General features: G+C 57.9%; 2 protein-coding genes across 6 annotated transcripts in view; one reads left to right on the top strand and one right to left on the bottom strand.

Moving 5' to 3' along the window:
* Nucleotides 1–2,138: 2,138 nt before the first annotated feature.
* On the top strand, nucleotides 2,139–4,723 carry LOC133095134 (steroid 21-hydroxylase). Its single transcript, XM_061196049.1, has 10 exons — nucleotides 2,139–2,346; nucleotides 2,433–2,522; nucleotides 2,639–2,793; nucleotides 2,879–2,974; nucleotides 3,081–3,182; nucleotides 3,285–3,371; nucleotides 3,538–3,738; nucleotides 3,999–4,177; nucleotides 4,259–4,362; nucleotides 4,458–4,723. The coding sequence occupies exons 1-10, from the start codon at nucleotides 2,139–2,141 to the stop codon at nucleotides 4,721–4,723; spliced, it is 1,488 nt and encodes a 495-aa protein (XP_061052032.1).
* A 27-nt stretch (nucleotides 4,724–4,750) lies between these two features.
* Nucleotides 4,751–21,352, bottom strand: part of TNXB (tenascin XB) — a 59,634-nt gene continuing 43,032 nt past the window's right edge. For all 5 annotated transcript variants that reach the window (XM_061196052.1, XM_061196054.1, XM_061196051.1 and 2 more), the window contains 21 exons: nucleotides 19,303–19,635; nucleotides 18,564–18,911; nucleotides 16,085–16,417; nucleotides 13,926–14,249; nucleotides 13,187–13,534; nucleotides 12,280–12,567; nucleotides 11,637–11,915; nucleotides 10,040–10,327; nucleotides 8,701–9,024; nucleotides 8,047–8,382; nucleotides 7,641–7,763; nucleotides 7,381–7,524; nucleotides 7,068–7,187; nucleotides 6,820–6,963; nucleotides 6,594–6,724; nucleotides 6,337–6,469; nucleotides 6,090–6,241; nucleotides 5,903–5,999; nucleotides 5,650–5,811; nucleotides 5,396–5,559; nucleotides 4,751–5,043 (listed from right to left, as the gene is read on the bottom strand). In XM_061196052.1, the coding sequence (XP_061052035.1) occupies nucleotides 4,942–5,043; nucleotides 5,396–5,559; nucleotides 5,650–5,811; nucleotides 5,903–5,999; nucleotides 6,090–6,241; nucleotides 6,337–6,469; nucleotides 6,594–6,724; nucleotides 6,820–6,963; nucleotides 7,068–7,187; nucleotides 7,381–7,524; nucleotides 7,641–7,763; nucleotides 8,047–8,382; nucleotides 8,701–9,024; nucleotides 10,040–10,327; nucleotides 11,637–11,915; nucleotides 12,280–12,567; nucleotides 13,187–13,534; nucleotides 13,926–14,249; nucleotides 16,085–16,417; nucleotides 18,564–18,911; nucleotides 19,303–19,635 (4,673 nt within the window). In that variant the 3' untranslated portion in view covers nucleotides 4,751–4,941. The remainder of the gene's footprint in view (nucleotides 5,044–5,395; nucleotides 5,560–5,649; nucleotides 5,812–5,902; nucleotides 6,000–6,089; nucleotides 6,242–6,336; nucleotides 6,470–6,593; nucleotides 6,725–6,819; nucleotides 6,964–7,067; nucleotides 7,188–7,380; nucleotides 7,525–7,640; nucleotides 7,764–8,046; nucleotides 8,383–8,700; nucleotides 9,025–10,039; nucleotides 10,328–11,636; nucleotides 11,916–12,279; nucleotides 12,568–13,186; nucleotides 13,535–13,925; nucleotides 14,250–16,084; nucleotides 16,418–18,563; nucleotides 18,912–19,302; nucleotides 19,636–21,352) is intronic.

Genomic DNA, 21,352 nt, shown 5'->3' on the forward strand with positions numbered 1-21,352 from the left:
AATCATTCAACAGAAATTTGTGGAACTCTCACTCCGTGCCATGCCCTGTGCCAGGCCCCCGTCCTCTGTGAAAGGTGTGATGACGGGGAGCTACATGGTCCTGTGGGGCACATAGTTTGGGCATCTGACCCAGTCTGGGGGAATGTGAGAAGTGGGCAGGGGAGGCTTCCTGGAGGAGGTGACATCTAAGAGGGATTCTGAAGGCTGAGGAGTCAAGCAAAGAGAGTAGGGGTAGATGAGGGTGTTTGAGGTAGAAGAAAGCATATAAAAGACCCAGAGGCTGGCGGCAGGACAGAGCACATTCGGGGGCACTGCATGTCATTCATCATGTCTGGAATTTGGATTTGGAGGTGGTGTGGAAAAGATGGGGCTGGCAAGGTAAATGGTGTCAGTTTACGAAGGGACATTCACAGGCATGCCAGCATTCCAGGTCACTCTCCTTTTGAATGGATCCCCTCCTATTCCATGCAACTTTGAGAAGTTCTGACCTTCCCCAGTATTTCAGAGGCTTCCGAGGGCTATTGTCTACATGCTCTGGTCGTTGCCCATCAGATCTCTCCCAAAAGCTGGTCAGCATGGTGGTGGCATAAACCCACCTATGAGAGCCAGAGAGTCAGCTATAGTTGTCAACCATGAGGAAGGGGCCAGCTGTTGCTGCCCAATCCCAGAAGTCCCATGTTTTCTCCTTCCCAGTCCTGGGCATGGATCCAGGCTGAGCCTGAGCCTCTTCCATCAGGACCCCATCAGAAGTTAACTCTTCAAGCTAGTGGGTAGCACAGCTGGAATCTCGACTCAGGCTCTCTGGCAGCACAGCCTTGCTCTGGTTAAAGCTCTGAGGTTGGTTCACAGAGCCAGGGATGGGGAATTGGGGGATGCGTGGACCTCAGGTCATCTGCCAGCCCTCACCCCATCCCCTAGGTGCCCCAACCTCTCACGGAGCCCTGCCTCCCCTCTTTAGCATGACCTCTCCTAAGCCCCTCAACTGCCTCCTCACCCATAAAAGTGGCCCCTGATAGCCCTACTTGGTCCAGTAGGACCCCACCCCTTGTGGCAACGGCTCCCAGAATAGGGCTGGACCCCTGATCCCAGCTGTGGCTATCAAGTTCCTTCCTGCGGACTTTGGAATCTATGGGGGGCATGTTCAATCATGCCGGGAAACCCCACTTGCCCTGGGGCTAAACCTGTAATCTGTGGACCCTAACCCGGAAGGCAGTCCTGTTCTGCCTGCACCTGGGAGCACAGTCAGCTTGACTGCAGAGTGGGAGGAGACAGCAGACTAAGAGGACGGAGGAACGAAGAGTGAGGAAGCAGTCCCGTCTCTAGGGCTTCTTTGTTCCCTATCCCTGGCCTTCCAAGGCCAGCGAGGTCCCTTCTACTTTCCTGCTCTTGGGTTCCGTGAGATACCCCTGTATTTGTATAACAATTCTTAATTTTGGCTCAAGCCAGCTCAAGTGGGTCTCTTTTCCTTGCAACCAAAGAGCATCAGGTACACGGTAAGAGCTCCAAATTAAGGAACCATTTACTCCTTCATCTTCAACTTTTGAGGGTGAAATGAGGCGCTGTTAGTGATTACACTGGGATTACAGGTATAAACTGGGATAACGCAGGCAAACCAGGACATCTGGTTCCCCTACCTGTAAATGAAAAGAAAAACACACAGACCACTTTCATCTCCTTTTGTTCTTCAGGCAATCTGGGAGGGCGTATTAGGCAGGGGTTGTCATTTTTCTCTCTGAGACAAACTCCGTGGCAGTAAGCTGGTCCCAGGTGGCAGGGTTGGGGGATGCGGTGGGGATCGGGAGAGGGCTCAGGCCCAAGAGTGGACATGTTTTCTTTCTTGCGTGGTTGATGTGGAGGCAGAAAGCTGGTTCTGGCTGTTGAAGAAGGTCAGGGCTGTGTTTCCCTTCCTTTCTTCTTGATAGATGAATGGGAAAAGGCCTCCTCTTTGATATGTGGATTTTCGAAGGCCAAGAGGGCTGGTGCCATTCCAGGAATATACTATTTTGTGGGCGGGACAGTGGGCAAGGACCTGAGGGAAGGAGTCAAGGGAGGCCTCAGAACAGCCCAAGTAGCCAGATGGCTGGAGGTCTCAAGAGCTCTAAGCGGCCAGGCTTGGGCCCCTGCCTGCGTCTCCAGCCATGGTACCCGCAGGGCTGCTACTGCTGCTGCTGCTGCCCCTGCTAGTCGGCACTCGCCTGCTGTGGGGCCAGTGGAAGCTCCGGAGCCTCCACCTCCCACCTCTTGTCCCCGGCTTCCTGCACCTGCTGCAGCCCAACCTCCCCATCTATCTGCTTAGCCTGGCTCAGAAACTCGGGCCCATCTACAGGCTCCGCCTCGGGCTGCAAGGTGAGAGTCCGCTCCCTCCCTCGCCCTACAGCGGTGTGGAGGTGGGGTCCTCTCCCTGCTGACACCCTGCTTTTCCTCTCCCCCAGATGTGGTGGTGCTGAACTCCAAGAGGACCATTGAGGAGGCCCTGATCAGGAAGTGGGTGGACTTTGCCGGCAGACCCCAGATACCGTCCTGTAAGGGGTGGGGGGCATTTCTTGATGGAAGAAGCAGGGGCTATGGGAGGCAGGGAAGGTCAGGCCCATGGCTTCCTTGGTCAGTTCGACCCCCTGCCCCCAACCCCTACTCACAGACCGGCTGGTGTCTCAGCACTGCCAGGACATCTCACTAGGGGACTACTCCCTGCTCTGGAAGGCCCACAAGAAACTCACGCGCTCAGCCCTGCTGCTGGGCGTCCGCAGCTCCATGGAGCCCCGGGTGGAGCAGCTGACCCAGGAGTTCTGTGAGGTGAGGCTCGACTCCCACAGTTGGCCCAGGTCAGCTTCACCCCTCCTGGCAGCCTCCCTATTCAGTTCATGCTCCTTCTCCTCAGCGCATGAAAGCCCAGGCTGGTGCCCCCGTGACCATCCAGAAGGAATTCTCTCTCCTCACCTGCAGCATCATCTGTTACCTCACCTTTGGAGACAAGGTCAAGGCTCTCTTGCCCTCACATAGGCTTGGGCCCCCCCCCACCCCAGCCCCTCCCTGACACTCTCCTGGTCCTGAACCGAAAGGATTCCCTCCTTTTCCGGCAGGAGGACACCTTAGTACATGCCTTTCACGACTGTGTCCAGGACTTGATGAAAACCTGGGACCACTGGTCCATCCAAATTTTGGACATGGTTCCCTTTCTCAGGGTGAGGAGGTGGAGCCCCGACACACCTGGTCCTGGGAGACAGGGTGGAGGTGGGGACGAGGCTCCCTTCCCAGCAGCTACACTCTCTTGCTGTCTGCCCCAGTTCTTCCCCAACCCCGGGCTCTGGAGGCTGAAGCAGGCCATGGAGAACAGGGACCACATTGTAGAGAAGCAGCTGAGGCAGCACAAGGTGGGAACCGTGCGTGCACCGGGCTCCTCCTCAGCTCACAGCGGTGATGCTACTGCCCCCGAGCTAGGCAGCTTCTTTGGCATCCCACCAGTTCTGGACCTGTTGCCACCCGCTGAACCCCGTCCCCAAGCCAGGCACTCAGGCTGGCTCCTCCGCCCCTCGCCAGGAGAGCATGGTGGCCGGCCGGTGGAGGGACATGACAGATTACATGTTCCAGGGGATGGGGAAGCAAAGAGTGGAAGAGGGCCCCGGACAGCTCCTTGAAGGGCACGTGCATATGTCTGTGGTGGACCTTTTCATCGGTGGCACTGAGACCACGGCAAACACCCTTTCCTGGGCTGTGGCGTTCCTGCTTCACCACCCTGAGGTGTGCCCTGGAGGCAGGTGAAAGGCTCCTTCCTGGCAGCCTGGCCAGGGCAGCGGGAACCCAGCTCGCTGAACCCCACGCAGGCTGTGTTGGGAGGGGGTTGGGGGGGAGTGAGTCTGGGGTGGGCTGGGAGGGGGTTCTCCTACTTGGCACAAAGTCTCCGGTGAGTTGCTCCAGAGAATGGTGGGAGGCTGGGCAGCTGTGGGTCGGCTAGCGGCAGGGCTTGGACCCCGGCCCTCGGGCTTGCCCCCCTTTCCCAGATTCAGCGGCGACTGCAGGAGGAGTTGGATCGCGAGCTGGGCCCCGGAGCCTCGGGCTCCCGAGTTCCATACAAGGACCGCGCTCGGCTGCCGTTGCTCAACGCCACCATCGCTGAGGTGCTGCGCCTGCGGCCCGTCGTGCCCCTGGCCTTGCCGCACCGCGCCACGCGGGCGAGCAGGTGACTCCCGAGGGGGGAGGGCCGAGTGGCAAAGGCCCCAGCGGGGTCCTGGCGGACCTCTAACTCAACCCTACCCCTCAGCATCTTCGGCTACGACATCCCCGAGGGCACGGTTGTCATCCCCAACCTCCAAGGTGCCCACCTGGACGAGACTGTGTGGGAGCGGCCGCACGAGTTCCGGCCCGGTGCGTGGCGGGGCGGGTGCCCGCGGCGCGGGGGCGGCGGAGGCCGAGGGCGGGCGGCCGCTGAACCCCGGGTCCGTCCTTCCGCCCGCCCGCAGACCGCTTCCTGGACCCGGGCGCGAACCCCAGCGCGCTGGCCTTCGGCTGCGGGGCGCGCGTGTGCCTCGGCGAGCCGCTGGCGCGCCTCGAGCTCTTCGTGGTGCTGGGGCAACTGCTGCAAGCCTTCACGCTGCTGTCACCCGCGGGAGCCCTGCCCTCGCTGCAGCCCCATCCCTACTGCGGCGTCAACCTCAAGATTCAGCCTTTCCAGGTGCGGCTGCAGCCCCGGGGGAGCGGAGGCCGGGGCGTGGGCGAGCGCCAGTGACCAGTGACGGGGCCGGGACTCACTGGCCTCGGTTTCTCCTTTTATTGCTCCCGTACAAACCCCTTCCCTCCCCCCTGTAAACATGGTGCTGTGAGATCGCGGGTGGAGAAGGCTTCCTCCGGTGGCTGGATGGTGAAGGTGGCCCCTGGCTCTTCTCTGAGCGCAACCCCTCAGTGCTCGGCAGTCATTAGTAGGGCGCTGGAGGGGTGAGCAGCGGCTCAGCCTCCCCTGCCCGGGGGCCGGTAGCTTCTTGGTCTCAGCTTCATTTCCGTGAAGGGCACGGAGAAGTCAAAGCCCTTCCAGTAGTACCAGCTCACTCCCTGGGAAGGGGGTGTTGAGAGAGAGTCAAAGCCTGACATCCCATCTGCTCGCACCTCTGCTCCCCTCTGGCGAGATGGCTCCCAGAAATCAATCAAGGATCCTCCCTCCCTTTATCCTTCTTAAACCCTCAACTACAAAGGACTGAGGCTGAACCCTGAGCTGTCCCTTTACATCCAATAAATCATCTTCTCCTCGAGAAAACTTGCAGAGATTGGCATTACTGTTCCATTTCACAGACGAGGGCCCTGGGGCGCTGGGCGGCTCAGTAACTTGTCACACTGTGCGTCACAAACACCCAGGCAGGCTGAGCCCCGCCAGCCCCAGCTCCGTGCTGCCTCCTGGACCTCTCACCTGGTGGTCCACTGTGCTCCCGTAGAGCCCGTTGAGGTTGGCATAGTGGCAGTTCCTATACCACCAGGCCCCTCGGTAAGAGACGGCACAGGAGATGAGCAAGTTGTTGGGGTCTCGGTCACGGGCAGAGAAGACACTGCCGCTGTGGTAGCTCATGGAGTCCCCTGGGCAGGGCGTGGAAGGAGCAGTGAGGGCCTCTCCTCCCCATTCCCACCCCGTCCCTGCCCCCCCCCCACCCCAGGCCCACCCCTCACCTGCAGTGCCATGGTAGCCTTCCAGGTGGAGGCGGTAGAACTCATCGGCCGAGTCTACTTGGAAGGAGTCGTACTGGGCAAACACGGCCTCGTCCCCATCCCGCAGGTCCACGCGCAAGGAGTAGTCGCCGGCTTTGGTCAGGCCGTGCAGGGCCTCGTTGCCTGGGGGTGGGGAATGTGTGCTCATCAGGGTCCTTGTGTCCACAGGGCCCCCATCCCTTCCCCGGTCCCGCAATCCCTATGAGGCACTAACCCAGCCAGAACTCCTCGGAGATGTTCCCAAAACCGTGGGCATAGTCCTCCCAGTCCCTCCAGAAGTCAGTTTTTCCATCCATGCGGCGCTGGAACACCTGGAAGCAGGTGGGGGCACCATCAGCCTATGGCCCCGGGCACAGCAACCCTGCCCTGTGCAGACCCCTGGGCTTCTGACTGCCACCCACCAGCCAGCCACCCCCATCGGTCTCCATGTCACAAAAGACGTTCAGGGGCCGCTCGCGGTTGCCGTTGAGGAAGACGGTGGTGGTCCTTGAGGTGCTGACCCCGTTCTGCATCTCCTCCCCACAGTCCCGGGGGAAGGGGATCCGAAGTCCACCTGGGGAGAGGAGAGTGAGGGGCCAGTCCCTTTTCCAGATTCTAGACGCCCACTACACACTCAGCCCCCAACCTCAGGTCCCAGCGCCTGAGTACCAGTGGTGAAGGAAGTGGACACGGGTGGAGTGAAGCTGTGGTCCCACATGGCCCGGAGCCACGCGCTATAGGGGGTGGAGGGAAAGAGGCCGTGAAGCTGGTGAGAGGTGACCCCTCCTGGGAGCAGGATCTCCTGTGGAACAGACAAGGGGCAGGTCAGGGGAGAGAGAGGTGGGCCCCACCTGGGAGGCAGAGGCAGCACTTCCCGGACTGGAGCCCAGGGAGGGAGCTGGCTGGAGTGGCAGGGGTGAGGGCACCTGGGTCTGTCCATCGGGGGTGTTGAAGCTGAGCAGGTAGCCAGTTGGGGGGACTTGGGGCGCAGTCCAAGTGAGCAGGGCTGTGCGGGGGGTCACCTCCTTGGCCTCCAAGTCCTGAGGGGCCTCCAACCCTGGGAGGGGGAGGAAGAGAAGATGGAGATGAGGCCCATCCTGGCTCTCTCGCTCCTTCCCCCCCCCGCCCCCCAATGCACCTCACAGACCGTACCTGTGGTGAAGGTGATGCTGGCTGGGGAGGTGAGGTTGGGGCCCCGAAGGCCATGCAGGGTCGCCGTGTAGTTGGTGTGGAGCACAAGGCCTTGCAGGGGGTACTCCATGGTGCTGCCAGGGGCTGAGCCCTGTAGCGAGGGGGCTGGGAGAGGGCGTGGGGCATCAGCGGCTGCCCTGCCGGAGCCCAGCCTGCCCTCTGCTCTCCCACCCTGACCAGTTCCCTCCAGAGGCCTCAGCCCTGCTCACCTCCTGGGGCTGTGACCTTGATGTCATAGGTATCCACCGGGGCCTGGGGGGGCTGCCAAAGCAGCAGGGCGGATCCTTCCGTCAAGTTCAGTGCACGCAGCTGGGTGGGGCCGTCAGGAACTGGGAGAAGGGAGGGGGCCCAGAGCTGTTCCCTGCTGCTCTCCCCACTCCTCGCCTTCCCAAACTCTGCTGGACCTCTCGTCTGCCATTGGCGCCTCCAACACCCCTTTTCCCTTTCCCCATTCACTCTCAACTCCCACCCGCGCCCGCATTTTCTCCCCCTACTTCCTGCCCGGGTCCCAGACTGTCTCACCTGTGGTAAGGAAGCCTGTGAGAGGCTCACTCTCCTCAAAGCCACGGACGGAGACCACGGTCACGTCGTAGTGAGCGCCTGGGACGAGCCCCTCGAGTTTCTGGGTCCGGGCTCGGCCATCCACCTGAACGCTCTGTGGCTCCCCTGAAAACACACCGGGCTGGGGAGGCGGCCAGGGAAGCAAGGAGGAGCTGCAGGGTGGGCAGAGCGCAGGGCGCCGGAGGCATGGAGCAAGTGACACACGGGCAAGAGGGTATCACCTCCATCTGCCAGTTGGTAGGAAACTTTGAAGCTGTCCACTCTGGACGGCGGGGGCATCCAGCTGACCTTGGCTGATGTCTCCCCGATCTCGCTGAACTGGAGGTCACGGGGGCGCTCCAGAGCTGATGGGACAGATGAGCCAAGGAATCATGGTGAGGGCAGAGGGCAGGGAGGCTCCTGCCCCGGGCTTCCCACCCTCTTTCTTCTCCCTGGGCCCCGCGGCCTCCGGACGTGCTCACCACCCCGCCTTTCCTCTAGGCCTAGAAATGGAAGCCGCTCCGCAGACTCCAAGCTCGCCACCACTCACCAACTTCCCCTCTGGCTGAGGCACTAGGTGCCACCCTAGGGAGTACAGAGACCCCCACTTTGGGGCAGCATGTGTATGTGCCCAGCACGGGGCCTTACCGGGGCTGAGGGTCCGGGCTGTGCCCTGGACGCCGTCGGCCTTGTGAGGCCCGCGCAGCCCATACAACGTAAGGGTGTACAGGGTCCCTGGACTCAGGTCCCAGAGCACGGCAGAGCGCCGTGTCCCCGGCACCGTCAGCTCCCGCTGCAGCGGGGAACGCGGATGCAGCTCCAGAGCGCTCGGTGATGGGACCCCAAAGCGGAGCAGGAAGGAGTCAAAGGCCTTGGGTGGGGCCTCCCAGTTGAGCCGCAGCGAATTGGTGGTCACATCAGTCACCGACAGGTGGGATAGGCGGGGCCCTGGCTCTCCGGGTGTCTGACCAGCAGGAGCTGGCCCTGCAGAGTGGGTGGGAAAGAAGGGTTTGGAGACAGAAGCACACCAGCTAGGTGACCTGGGGCTGGATCCCTTCCACCACCCCACCCTGGCCCTCATTTCCTCATCTGCAAAATGGAGCTAATGAGGGGCTGGCACCCACGGGTCAGACATAATGACAATATGTATGTGTAGAGCCGAAGGCTGTGCACGCGCCCCTTCCTCCCTCCACGGCACCCTCGCAGTGCTCTTTCCCTGTGGTCACCGCTTCTGGGTACCCCCTTTCGCCTCTTCAGTCCCAGACAAGAGGCAGGCAAGGCCAGGCCCTACCCTGACGGTACCTGTGGTGCCCTCGGCTGAGACGGGCCCCAGGCGCCTCCCTTCACGCAAGCCGTAGAGGAAGAACTTGTAGGAGGTGCTGGGCTCCAGGGCTGACACGAGGACCTTGTTCTGGTTGCCACCCACGAGCAAGGCCTGGGGCTCCCCACCTGTGCTCTGATACTGGACCACGAAGGAGTCAAAGGGGCCCTGGGCCACGCTCCACGAGAGGCGCAGGGAGTCCGGGGACACGTCCTTCACTGCCAGTGCCCCTAGGCGGGGCGCTTCGGGGGGCTCGGGGGCCTCCGTGGCCAGGTGCCAGGGTGCTGGCATGTCCTCTTCTGGGGCTGCGTGGGAGAAGCCCAGAGAGAAGCTGAGCGGGGTTGGGGGGGGGGCGGGGCGGCGGGGCCCTCCCACTCCATCTCACCCTCCAGAGAGGGGATCGGGGCTGGCCGAGGTGGGGGACCTCATGGTCCCAGCCACGGCAGCGTGGAGAGAAGACAGGGACTGAGGCTCTCCTAGCATCTTCCTTCTCTTGAATCTGCCACATCCCTGCTTGGGCACTGACTCCTGCCACCCCTTGGCCTCTCTGAGTGCCAGCCCAGTGGCCCCAGGACCTCTCTGTGGGGCTCCTTTGCTGTCTGAATCCGGTGCTTGCTCTCTCCTTCTTCACCCCGATGTCTCAGCGCGCCCCACTCTAGATGTCTGCACGGGCCCTGTTCCCTCCCCAACCTGCCAGGGCGCCTGGTGCCATGGCTTGAGGCAGGACTAACTCAGTCCCTCCCTGAGCTCAGGGCACGTGGTCCTCCCTGCTGAAAAGAGCTGAGGATGGAACTGGCTGGTGAACTCGAAGGGCGCATCCTGCCAGCCAGGTCGGCCCCGCCACCGCCAGGCTGATTTGAGGCGGGTGTTAGGAAATCTGGAAGGGAAACTCCATCAGTGCAGCCACTCCTGTTGGTTTCTATGCCCCTGGCCTGCTTTGTTTTCCAGTAATTTTCCATTTGAGAAAATGCTCCTGACTCATCCACGGGAGGGGGTTTGCCCTCATCTGGGCAAGGCCAGCGTGCCAGGAGGTAAGAGCCGCCCCAGTAGAGTAATGGGGAGCAGCTGGCAGCACTGGGGCTGGGCGGGGGTCGCAGATCAGGGACCGCTGCCAGGGCTTTGCCTTGCCACCTGTCCTGGTTCCTGCTTCTGACCGACCCCTCGATCACGCTGGTTCCGAGGCTCTTCCTCCCCTGAGCCCTGTGCAGGGCCCCCTTACCGCTCTACCTCGCCCACTCCTGCCAGACCTTCAGCACAGAGCTGTGAGGACACCCACTCAGGCCGGTTGGCTAGGACCAAGCAGGACAGCCTCCTGCTCACCTGTCATTCCCAGGACAGAGACGGGGCCCAGGTGCTGTCCTCTGAGGAGCCCGTAGAGCAGAAACTTGTATTTCCTGCCAGGCTCCAGGCCCTCTATGGTGACCTCCCTCTGGTCTGCGGCCACAGGCACCACCGAGGGCTGCCCATCTGTGTCCCTGTACTGGACCACAAAGGAGTCAAAGGGGCCCTGGGCCACTGTCCACAAGAGGCGCAGGGAATCCGAGGTCTCATCTGTCACTGTCAGCTCCCCCAGGCGGGGTGAGCGCTGCCGCTCCTTCTTCAGGGGAGCTGTAGGGAGAGCGGGGGCGGAGGGAGAAAACCTTAGTTAAGAGCTGCCTTTACCTCAGCCCTGGCAACTTCTGGGAGGAGGGAGGGTCAGCCACCTGGGGAGACAGGCAGGCTGCTCCAGCCCTGCCTTGTACGAAGGAGCCCAGTTTCCTCCTCTGGAGGTCGCTGCCCAAACTCCTTCCTGCCCCCACTCCCCCACTCTGAGATCAGGGTGCAGTAAATGCATAAAAGAGCACCTCATGAGACAGTTGTGGCTGGGATTGCAGGAAGGGCCTCAGTTTCCCTCTGACCCCCAGCCCCCCAGAGCAGGAGTGTGGCCAGAGCTGAGAAAGGGTCCCAGAGGGTGTCTGGGTTGTCAGGGAGATGCCCCCAAATAGTCAGAGCTGGGCGGGACAGCCAGCCAAGCTCACGGGCTCCCATCGCCCAGCCATAAACTCGCCCTCACTCACCATCAGCCTGGGCCCTCCTTTCCGCCTGCTTCCCCAGCCCTGCACTAACACCACTAGACCAGGGCGGCTGGGTCAGGCAGGGGGAGAAGCCAGGGGCAGAGCTGAGCGGACAAAGGGCAGAGCAGAGCACAAAAGAGACTTGTCTAGGTGGGTGTGGGTACTGACTGATGGGGGTTGGAGAAGCCTGTATCCAGTCTCCACAATGAAGGTCTAGGGAAGAGAATTACAGAGTCTGAGAGCCCCCAGGTCCCAACTGGCCGTGCGCCCCATCCTTGTCTGGCCAGGGTGACTCATGGTCCTGGAGGTGGAGTAAGGGTCAGTGACCCACCTCCACCCCTTCCTCGGGGGCTGAGTCATGGGCACAAGACACCAGATTTTTCCATAGTCTTTTTGCAGCCAAACCCTCCCATATTTTCCACTTCTTGCCATAGAGCTGGAATGAAGGGAGGAGGATGTGAACATTTACTGAACCCCAGTAGATTTTAGTCATAACCGTCATGCAGGTGTGGAAACCGAGGTTCAAGGAAAAGAAGTGGCCTGTTGAAGGCCACACAGCTGGCAATCAGAATTTGAACACAGGTCTGCTTGGCTCCAAAGTCTGAGTTCTTTTTATTATACTGCCAATCACTGAATGAAGGAAATAAATGCTTGCAACAGTGCCTGGCATTCAGTAGGGACTCAATAAATATTTGCTTTTGGTGTTAGGATTGTCAGGCCAAGGCTGAAGAGAGGAGAATAAACTTTGCGGGAAGGCCCCGGGGCCAACTCTGGGGGCTCAGATGAAAGGAAGCTCTGGAAAAGGCGGGGGGTGGGGGGGGGGGGTGGGGGCGGAGTTGGGTGGAGGCAGGGCCAGGGCTCACCCGTGCTGCCTTCAGCAGAGATGGGGCCCAGTCGTTTCCTGCCTGCCAGCCCATAGAGCAGAAACTTGTATTTGCTATTGGGCTCCAGGCCGTGGATGGTGATCTCACGCTGGTCTGAGGCCACAGGCACCACGTGGGGCTGCCCGTCCCTGTCCTTGTACTGAACCACGAAGGAGTCAAATTCGCCCTCGGGGACCGTCCAGGAGAGGCCCACGGAGTCTGGGGTCACGTCCGTCACTGTCAGCTCCCCCAGGCGGAGAGAAGGTTTAGTGTCTGGGACTGGAAAAGAGAGAGGTGCATGGAATGTGACAGAAATGAAGCCGACAGAGCCTCCTCGGGGTGCTAGGGCTCTGGGCGCTGGTTCTGGGTGCTGGGAGGGGGTGACCGGGTCACATGTCAGGAAGAGGGAAGGCAGAGGAGTAGGGATAAAAGAGGAGCCAGGCAAGAAAGCAAGTGTCCCTCGGGATGTAGGAGGAGTAGGATGGGAATGAGGGGGTAACGGGGGTACTCAGGACCTGGATTTCACTGGACCCAGTAAATAAATGGGTCTGGAGTGTGGAGCACAGAAACGTGAAATTCCACAAGGGAGTGGAGGATGGTCAGGGGACTCCAGGGTTAAAGGCGGCCTCCAGCCCTCACTCACGGGTCTTTGCGTCTGCAGAGACTGGACCGTGTTGTTTCTCATCCTGGAGTCCGAAGAGTAGGAACTTGTACTTGTGGCCCGGGGCCAGACCCGAAACCGAGACCTCTCGGAGGTGTCCACCCACGGGCACTGCCTGGGGCTGCCCCTGCACATCCTTGTATTGGACCAGGAAGGAGTCGAAGGGGCCCTGGTCCACTGTCCAGGAGAGGTGCACTGTGTCTGAGGTCACGGCTGCCACAGCCAGCTCCCCCAGGCGGGGTGCCACGGGGGGCTCCGTATTCAGGGAGGCTGGAACAGAGCAGAGGAGGCTGAGGTCAATGGCAGGACCCTGGGCCAGAGAGGGAGGGCTGTCCCCTGGCTATGAAATGAACATTTGTAGCAAACTCTTCTAACTGCTTAACATGTCCCAGGCATTGCTGTAAGCAGTTCACAAACAGTACACTTAATCCTCACACAACAGAAGAAGTAGATGCTTTTATCCTTATCACCCTCATTTGACGGGCATCTGCGGCATAGAGAGGTTAAGAAACATTTGAAAATCACACAGTGCCTTCAGAGCAGGATTCAAACCTAGAGAACCTGATTCTGCAGCCACGCTCCGAGCCACTAAAATGCTTGGCTAGGGAGACTGAGGAAGCCACACACGAACAATTGAGCAAGTTTGAGCTGCCAGATCATGAAGACAGGAAGAAAGCTGAAACGTATGAGGCACAGGCTACTTGCCCAGCTGACCCTGAACACACTGTCTCAGCCCTCACTCAATTCAAGGATGAGGCGGGATCGTCAGCACCACGTGAGAAAAGAAAGGGACCCAGAGGCCCATTTGTGAGGAGTGCTGAGATCCAAAGGGGGAAACAAGAGAGCAACAGAGGGAAACCTGGGAGTCAGGGCCTGCCCCCTCACTCACCGGTCACGCCCACGGTGGACACGGGGCCCACACGCCGCCCCCCGTGCAGGCCGTACAGGTGCATCTTGTACTTGCGCCCGGGCTCCAGGCCCCCAGCGGTCACCTCACTCTCCTCGCCCCCGACACGCACCACCTGGGGCCCGTCCCTGCCCTTGTACTGGACGGTGAAGGAGTCGAAGCGGCCCTGGGGGACGGTCCAGGAGAGGCTCAGCGAGTCCGGCGAGGATCCTGCCACCGTCAGCTCCCCCAGGAGGGGCTCCTCGGGGGCCTCCGAGGCCTCTGTGCTGGGTTCTGTGGGGCTGGGGGTCTCCTCCATCTCTGCGGGGCTGGGGGTGTCTTCCTCTGCAGCTGAGAAGGAGAGACACAGAGAGCGTGAGGCAGGGACCCCAGGTGATGTCCTTGGGTCTCCTCCCAAGCCTTGGCCCCGGCTCCGGGCCCTGAAGTCACTTCAGAGAAGCCCGTCCTTGGGGCTGGGTGGTCCTGCTCAGCTGACATCTCATAAACATGCCTGGAGCCTCCGGGGTCAGCTGTGGGGGACCAGGGCAGCCACCAGCATGGCTCACAGAGGCCCTTCTCTGCCCAGAGGGACACACTGGTCCTCAGGGAGCCTGGAGGAGGCACAAAGGGCACCATGGCTCAGCCTCGAGTGGAGGGGCCTCCTGCACCCCACTCACCCATCACCTGAGAGAGGGTGATCCTCCCACTAGGTCCCACCCTGGGGCTTCCACCGTCCACTCACTTGTCACCCCGATGACAGAGACGGGGCCCACGCGCTGGCTGTCATGGAAGCCGTACAGGTTCATCTTGTACTTGTGGTCTGGCTCCAGGCCTGAGATGGTGACCCCGTCCTCGTACCCCGGCACCCTCACTGCCTTGGGCTGTCCGTCCCCGTTCTTGTACTGGATCAGGAAGTGGTCAAACTGGCCCTCGGGGATGGTCCAGGAGAAGCTCAGGGATTCGGGGGTGGCGTCTGTCACTGCCAGCTCCCCCAGGTGCGGCTTGACAGGAGTCTCGGGGGCCGCAGTGGACGGGGCTTGGGTGGTCATGGCTTTGTAGTCTGGATCTGGACAGAGACATACAGGACAGGTGAGGTCTCCTCAGTCCTCAGTTCAGCATATAAAGTGGTGTATTACAAAAATAAAATAATAAGGAACAGGATGTGTCCACAGTAGCTCTAACTCTTATTCTTTCTGGTCCCTATAATGTCGGCCTTCCTGTCACCGTACCCTCATCCGCCCTGCCCTCACCCCCTACCTACCAGCACCCCTCCTAGGACACAGGCTCACATGGCCACTGTGCTCTGGGCGTCCCTCCACTGGGGTCTCGTTGGCATCTTACTCCCTTTGGCTAATGTCTTGCCTCCCAAACAGCTCAGAACCCCTGCCCCACTTCTCCAATCAGAAACCTGGAGTCTTCCTGGATCTGTTCCTGTCCCCAGCTGCCATCAGACTCAGAGCGTCCAATTCTCTCTCCCAAGTTCCTCCTGTGTCTCCTCACTCCCCACACCTGCAGCCCCACCGTCCCTGTCTGGGCCGCCCTTACCTGTCACCTGGGTTATCACCTCCCCATGGGTCTCTCTGCCTCCCTCCTCCAACTGTTCTTCATAGGAAGCCAGAATGAGCCTTTAGATGCACATCTGATAGTGTCAGTCTCAGCTTAAAACTGTGCAGCAACCCTCTTTATCCCCTGGAGAAATCCCTGGCTTCCTGAGCTCTCCACCCCTATCTCTTCCTACCTCTCCACCCCCATCTCAAGACTATCTCCCCCACTCAGAGGATTTCATACAAAATCCTCTCATGCGCCGTGATGTTCCTAGTTTCCAGGCTTTGTACCAGCTGTGATGTTGGTCTGATGCACCCTTCATCTTATCTCTAGGTGTCACCAAGCAACGCCTGCCCGACCTCAGGTCTCAGCTGTCCCGTGGGAACCCGTGGGCAGGCAGGTGGGCGTAGGCATCTCTGTCCAGTCTTGGTCTGGCCGTGGGGCTTCCTGTCATACACGCATCCCCCTTTGCTCCATTTGCTGGTTCACAGCCTGTCTGTGAGCCCCAAAGGATAAGAACGGGTTTCTCTGCCGTATCCAAGGTTTCTCTTAGTGAACTTCCTCAGTACCTTGGCTCAGGCCACCCACATCTTTGCTGAACCACAGGCGTCATAAGTCTGTTAATACCCAAACGATGAGGCTAGGGGGCGTTTCAGTCAAGACACTGCATTCTGAGCATGCTCTGTCTTCCTCCACAGCCTCCAGTCAACTACATAGAGGCTGAGCCTCTGAGAGGACTCAGGGATGCAAGTATGATTCTGTTCAATAGATTCTAAGAAAGTGTCCAATTCCTTTGTTGTGAGGAGCTTTAGCAAAGTGTGGTCCTTGGACCAGCAGCATCAGCATCATGGAGGATTTTATTTGCTTTTTTTTGGCTGCATCGGGTCTTAGCTCTGGCACGTGGGATCTTGTTGCGGCATGTGGCATCTTTCATTGTGGCACACGGGCTTCTCTCTCTAGTTGTGGTGCACGGCCTCAGTAGTTGTGGCACGCGGGCTCTCTAGTTGTGGCTCGTGTGCTCGGTAGTTGCAGCGCACGGGCTTAGTTGCCCTGCGGCATGTGGGATCTTAGTTCCCCGACCAGGGATTGAACCTGCGTCCCCTGCATTGGAAGGCAGATTCTTAACCACTGGACCACCAAGGAAGTCCCTCATGGAAGATTTTAGAAATGCAGAATCTCTGGCCCCAGCCCAAATCTGAATCTGAATCTGCCCTTTAACAAGATCCCCAGGCCATCTGATGTCCTAAAGAAGACGTGCTGTCTAGAATATTTATGTTTTCACAAAGATGGTAACAAAGGGAAACTCTTCCAGGACCTGTCTTCCCACCCTGCATCCCACTCCCCAAATTCACTTACCAGTCACGCCCACGGTGGACGTGGGGCCCACACGCTGCCCCCCGTGCAGGCCATACAGGTGCATCTTGTACTTGCGCCCGGGCTCCAGGCCCCCAATGGTCACCTCACTCTCTTCGCCCCCGACACGCACCACCTGGGGCCGCCCATCCTTATCCTTGTACTGGACGGTGAAGGAGTTGAAGTGGCCCTGGGGGACAGTCCAGGAGAGGCTCAGCGAGTCTGGGGAGGATCCTGTCACCGTCAGTTCCCCCAGGAGAGGCTCTTTGGGGGGCTCCGGGGCCTCTGTGCTGGGTTCTGTGGGGCTGGGGGTCTCCTCCACAACCTCCTGGAGGGCTGAGAAGAGAGATTGGGGGTAGAGGCTTAGATGGTGACTTGCTTTGCTGGTGATGTCAACAGGGACAACCAGGTGCATCCAGCAAAATACTCCTCAGGCTGCAGGATTGGAGGCTTGTTCAGCCTCTGGGTGCGCCATTTGGTGATTCCATGCTAGAGAGACTGAGACGGGCTTGACCCCATCACATACTGGCTGGCAGGCACCATGAACCTTCAGAAGGCAATTCAGACATACATGTCAGGAGCCAAAATACTGCTCATTTCCTTCGACCCAATAATCTCATTTCTGGGCAGCTATCCTAAGAAAATTATTAAAAAGCAGGAAAAGTTGTATCACAGGAGTTCATTTTGGGATTATTCATGACAGCAAAATGTGTCAGGGCTCCAAAGGAACCACAGAAGATTAATTTTGTTATGGCACTTTCACCATGAAGCATCAAATAACCATTAAAATGATGATTAATGCAGGTTGTGTAGCCACAGGATAAATGCTCTCAGTGTAACTTGCGTACAAAAAAAGTAAGAGCCAAGAATTATATGAATACTCTGCAACCTTAAAACATGCGCTGCATGGAAAATGCAGAAAGAGAGGATGTGTTACGTCCATTGTTATGAATGGTGGTTCTTGGGTCAGAAGGTGGTCCAATAAGAGATTTTTTCCCCTACCTTCCAAACTTTCCATCATGTTGCTATATTCTTTTCACAGAAAAATACAGACTTAAAAAGAAATCCTGGGGCTTCCCTGGTGGCGCAGTGGTTGAGAATCTGCCTGCCAATGCAGGGGACACGGGCTCGAGCCCTGGTCTGGGAAGATCCCACATGCCGCGGAGCAACTAGGCCCGTGAGCCACAACTACTGAGCCTGCGCGTCTGGAGCCTGTGCTCCGCAACAAGAGAGGCTGCGATAGTGAGAGGCCCGCGCACCGCGATGAAGAGTGGCCCCCGCCTGCAGCAACTAGAGAAAGCCCTCGCATAGAAACGAAGACCCAACACAGCCAAAAATAAATAAATAAATAGATAAATTAAAAAAAAAAAAAAAGAAATCCTGAGTTATAAAAATTAGTAAGCTGGTGGAGGATGTGGAGTGGGGACATGGGTCCCTCTGTACTTTGCATGTGCTTGTAATTTGCATGATAGAGGGTTCCTCTGTCTGGAGTATCTTCAGGAGAGGAGAGTGAACCTCACAGAGGCAGCGACTCCCCCCACAAAAGACTGACTCACAGAGGGGCTGTGTTCTTCCACATGCAGAGGAACTCTGGTGAACTACTGTCACCAGGCATAAGAATCTGGCCGACAGTGACTTAGAGAAGCCGGCCTGACTGCAATTTTGGAATTTAATTCACCTTGTGATTTTTTTCTCCTAATTTCGTAGAGACTAGAAATTGTAACTTTCTCATAATCAGAAATGAAATAAGTTGCAAGAATGATGAGGGGGAAAGACAGAAGGAATACAAGAGAGGAGAAGACATTTTGAAAATTTTTTTTTCCTGATTATAAAAGAAACGCTTGTCATTTAAGAAAATGTAAACGACACATAATGGAATAAAACAGAAAAAACAGTACTGGAACATTCTATCCTGTCTCACAAACCATGCATCCCACGAGCGTTTCCTTCCAGTTGTCTTACCATGCAAGTTATTTTCAAGTGGTTGTGATTAGCCTCCTTACAAAAATTTTAAACTCTTTCTTCATTGTAATAATATAAAGTAATTGTCTTATGCTGAAACATTTCAATGATGCCGTAATATGTCATTTTAGAGATGTTGTCTAATTAATCATCTCAATGTGGTTCGATGTTGGGTGGTTTTTTCTTCCTTTTTTTTTGGTTATAACAAAGAATGCTGTGATTTGTGATTAAGATGGAAAGAAAAGAAAACTCTAGTAACGTCACGCTTGGTCTGTGCCTGACACATTTCACCCTTGGAGGGAGCCAGTGACTGACCATCAGAGGAGGCCGCATTACTGTGAACAATGAGGCTGTAGGTTGGCAAAGGCCAGGGCACTACACACGGGTCATGGCCCAGGGCCATGGAGGGAGGGCATAAAAGGGGACCAAAGGCTGGTGAAAGAGCAGAACAGTCAACCAGCTCACCCATGAGGAAAAGGTAGCTCTCCCCCGAGACCGCCTGAGCCCCGCCCTCACTCACCGGTCACGCCCACGGTGGACACGGGGCCCACACGCCGCCCCCCGTGCAGGCCGTACAGGTGCATCTTGTACTTGCGCCCGGGCTCCAGGCCCCCAGCGGTCACCTCACTCTCCTCGCCCCCGACACGCACCACCTGGGGCCCGTCCCTGCCCTTGTACTGGACGGTGAAGGAGTCGAAGCGGCCCTGGGGGACGGTCCAGGAGAGGCTCAGCGAGTCCGGCGAGGATCCTGCCACCGTCAGCTCCCCCAGGAGGGGCTCCTCGGGGGCCTCCGAGGCCTCTGTGCTGGGTTCTGTGGGGCTGGGGGTCTCCTCCATCTCTGCGGGGCTGGGGGTGTCTTCCTCTGCAGCTGAGAAGGAGAGACACAGAGAGCGTGAGGCAGGGACCCCAGGTGATGTCCTTGGGTCTCCTCCCAAGCCTTGGCCCCGGCTCCGGGCCCTGAAGTCACTTCAGAGAAGCCCGTCCTTGGGGCTGGGTGGTCCTGCTCAGCTGACATCTCATAAACATGCCTGGAGCCTCCGGGGTCAGCTGTGGGGGACCAGGGCAGCCACCTGCATGGCTCACAGAGGCCCTTCTCTGCCCAGGGGGACACACGGGTCCTCAGGGAGCCTGGAGGAGGCACAAAGGGCACCATGGCTCAGCCTCGAGTGGAGGGGCCTCCTGCACCCCACTCACGCATCACCTGAGAGAGGGTGATCCTCCCACTAGGTCCCACCCTGGGGCTTCCACCGTCCACTCACTTGTCACCCCGATGACAGAGACGGGGCCCACGCGCTGGCTGTCATGGAAGCCGTACAGGTTCATCTTGTACTTGTGGTCTGGCTCCAGGCCCGAGATGGTGACCCCGTCCTCGTACCCCGGCACCCTCACTGCCTTGGGCTGCCCGTCCCCGTTCTTGTACTGGATCAGGAAGTGGTCAAACTGGCCCTCGGGGATGGTCCAGGAGAGGCTCAGGGATTCGGGGGTGGCGTCTGTCACTGCCAGCTCCCCCAGGCGAGGCTTGACGGGAGGCTCGGGGGCTGTGGTGGGCAGGTCTGTTGGGGCTGGGGTCATTTCTTGGTCTTTTTCTGAGGCTGGATCAAGAGACAAAGAGAATGGGTGGACATGCTTTGTGGGTTCCCTCCTAACAGGGGATGGATTTCTCCCAGACACACCAGGGCCCCTGCAGCCTGGAAGTCAGTGCCCCAGGATTAAGACATCATTTCCAGGACTTCCCCGGTGGCGCAGTGGTTAAGAATCTGCCTGCCAATGCAGGGGACACGGGTTCCAGCCCTGGTCCGGGAAGATCCCACATGCCGCGGAGCAACTAAGCCCGTGCGCCACAACTACTGAGCCTGCGCTCTACAGCCCGCGAGCCACAACTACTGAGCCCGCGTGCCACAACTACTGAAGCCTGCGTGCCTAGAGCCCGCGCTCCTCAACAAGAGAAGCCACCGCAATGAGAAGCCCGCGCACCGCAACAAAGAGTAGCCCCTGCTCACCGCCACTAGAGAAAGCCTGCGTGCAGCAACGGAGACCCAACGCAGCCAAATAAATTAATTAATTAATAATTAATTAATAATTAATTAATTAATTTAAAAAAAAGACATCATTTCCCTGGTTTGAATGTTCAGTTTCTAGGGGACAGAGCACACACTTGTGGAGACGTCAAGATGGTAGGGTGGGACCCCCATGACCTCAACATGCGCAGCATGGAACCTGTAGGAGCTGCTGAGTAAATTCATTTAGTGGGACAGGACTAATGCTTTGTAATAGCACCACACCTAACCGACACGTCGCATCAGGAGGTACATGTGCTCAGGTTCCTATTTTCCTTTAATATCTCCTCTGGTTTAGAAGGCTTTTCTGAGCATTTGAGAAACTAATTTAGATTTCACAGTTGAGGGCAAAGAGATGAGACCACACGAGATCATCTTTGTAGTTGGGTTGCTTTTGGACCTTGTATTAATTCTCTTGCCATCTTACAGCAGGGATGACCCATCACGCCCGCAGATTTTTTTTGTCTTTTCTGTTCTGCATAGGGTTTTATTCTGCCTGAATAGCTGAATTACAAAATCATCGTGTTTCATACCTCCATTGTGTTTGGGAACCAGGTTTTAAGCATGCAGGGGGTAACAGCTACAAAAGAGCTTAACAAAAGCAACCAACAGCCATGTTAGGGAGTAATTAATGAAGAGAAAATGCCTTGTTAAGTTGCACATATGACTAATATTAACTATTGAAGTAATAGTATCCACGTTAGCAGGATTCCATGTTGATACAGCATACATGGGTGTCAGTTCGGGGGTTGGGGAACAAATACAATTGTACCCACTGAAATCAATGATAATTATAAGAATTCACCCCAAGGGTTTTCAAGAACTAATCTTCTTCCTCAGAAGGGGGAGCCTGTAGTTACCAAACATTGTGTGTGAGACAAGCCACATTCATGCCCACCCTGCCAGACAGGTGTGGTTATTCCTTCTGTATGGATAAGGAAAGGGAGGTACAGAGAGGTTGAGTGACTCCCTCGAGGTCACACAGCTCTAACGGGCTGAGGCTAGGGCCAGCCCCAGGTCTGCCTGAGTCTGTGCTATTTCTCTGGCACTCTGCCTCTTCAAGGACTCAAAAAGCCCACGTGTAAAGGGTGAGACAGCTAAGGTGACACCAAAGGCTTGGAGTGCAGACAGGCACAGAACTGCTCCCAGAAGCCTGGGAGGCTCAGTCTCAAGAACAGTGGGAGAAAAACACCTGAGTACTGGCAATAAAAGGGAAACTGAGTCCAGCTCAGGGCAGGGCCAGTGTCCTATT

Source organism: Eubalaena glacialis, chromosome 7 (genome assembly GCF_028564815.1).
Source record: "Eubalaena glacialis isolate mEubGla1 chromosome 7, mEubGla1.1.hap2.+ XY, whole genome shotgun sequence".
Lineage (NCBI taxonomy): Eukaryota > Metazoa > Chordata > Mammalia > Artiodactyla > Balaenidae > Eubalaena > Eubalaena glacialis.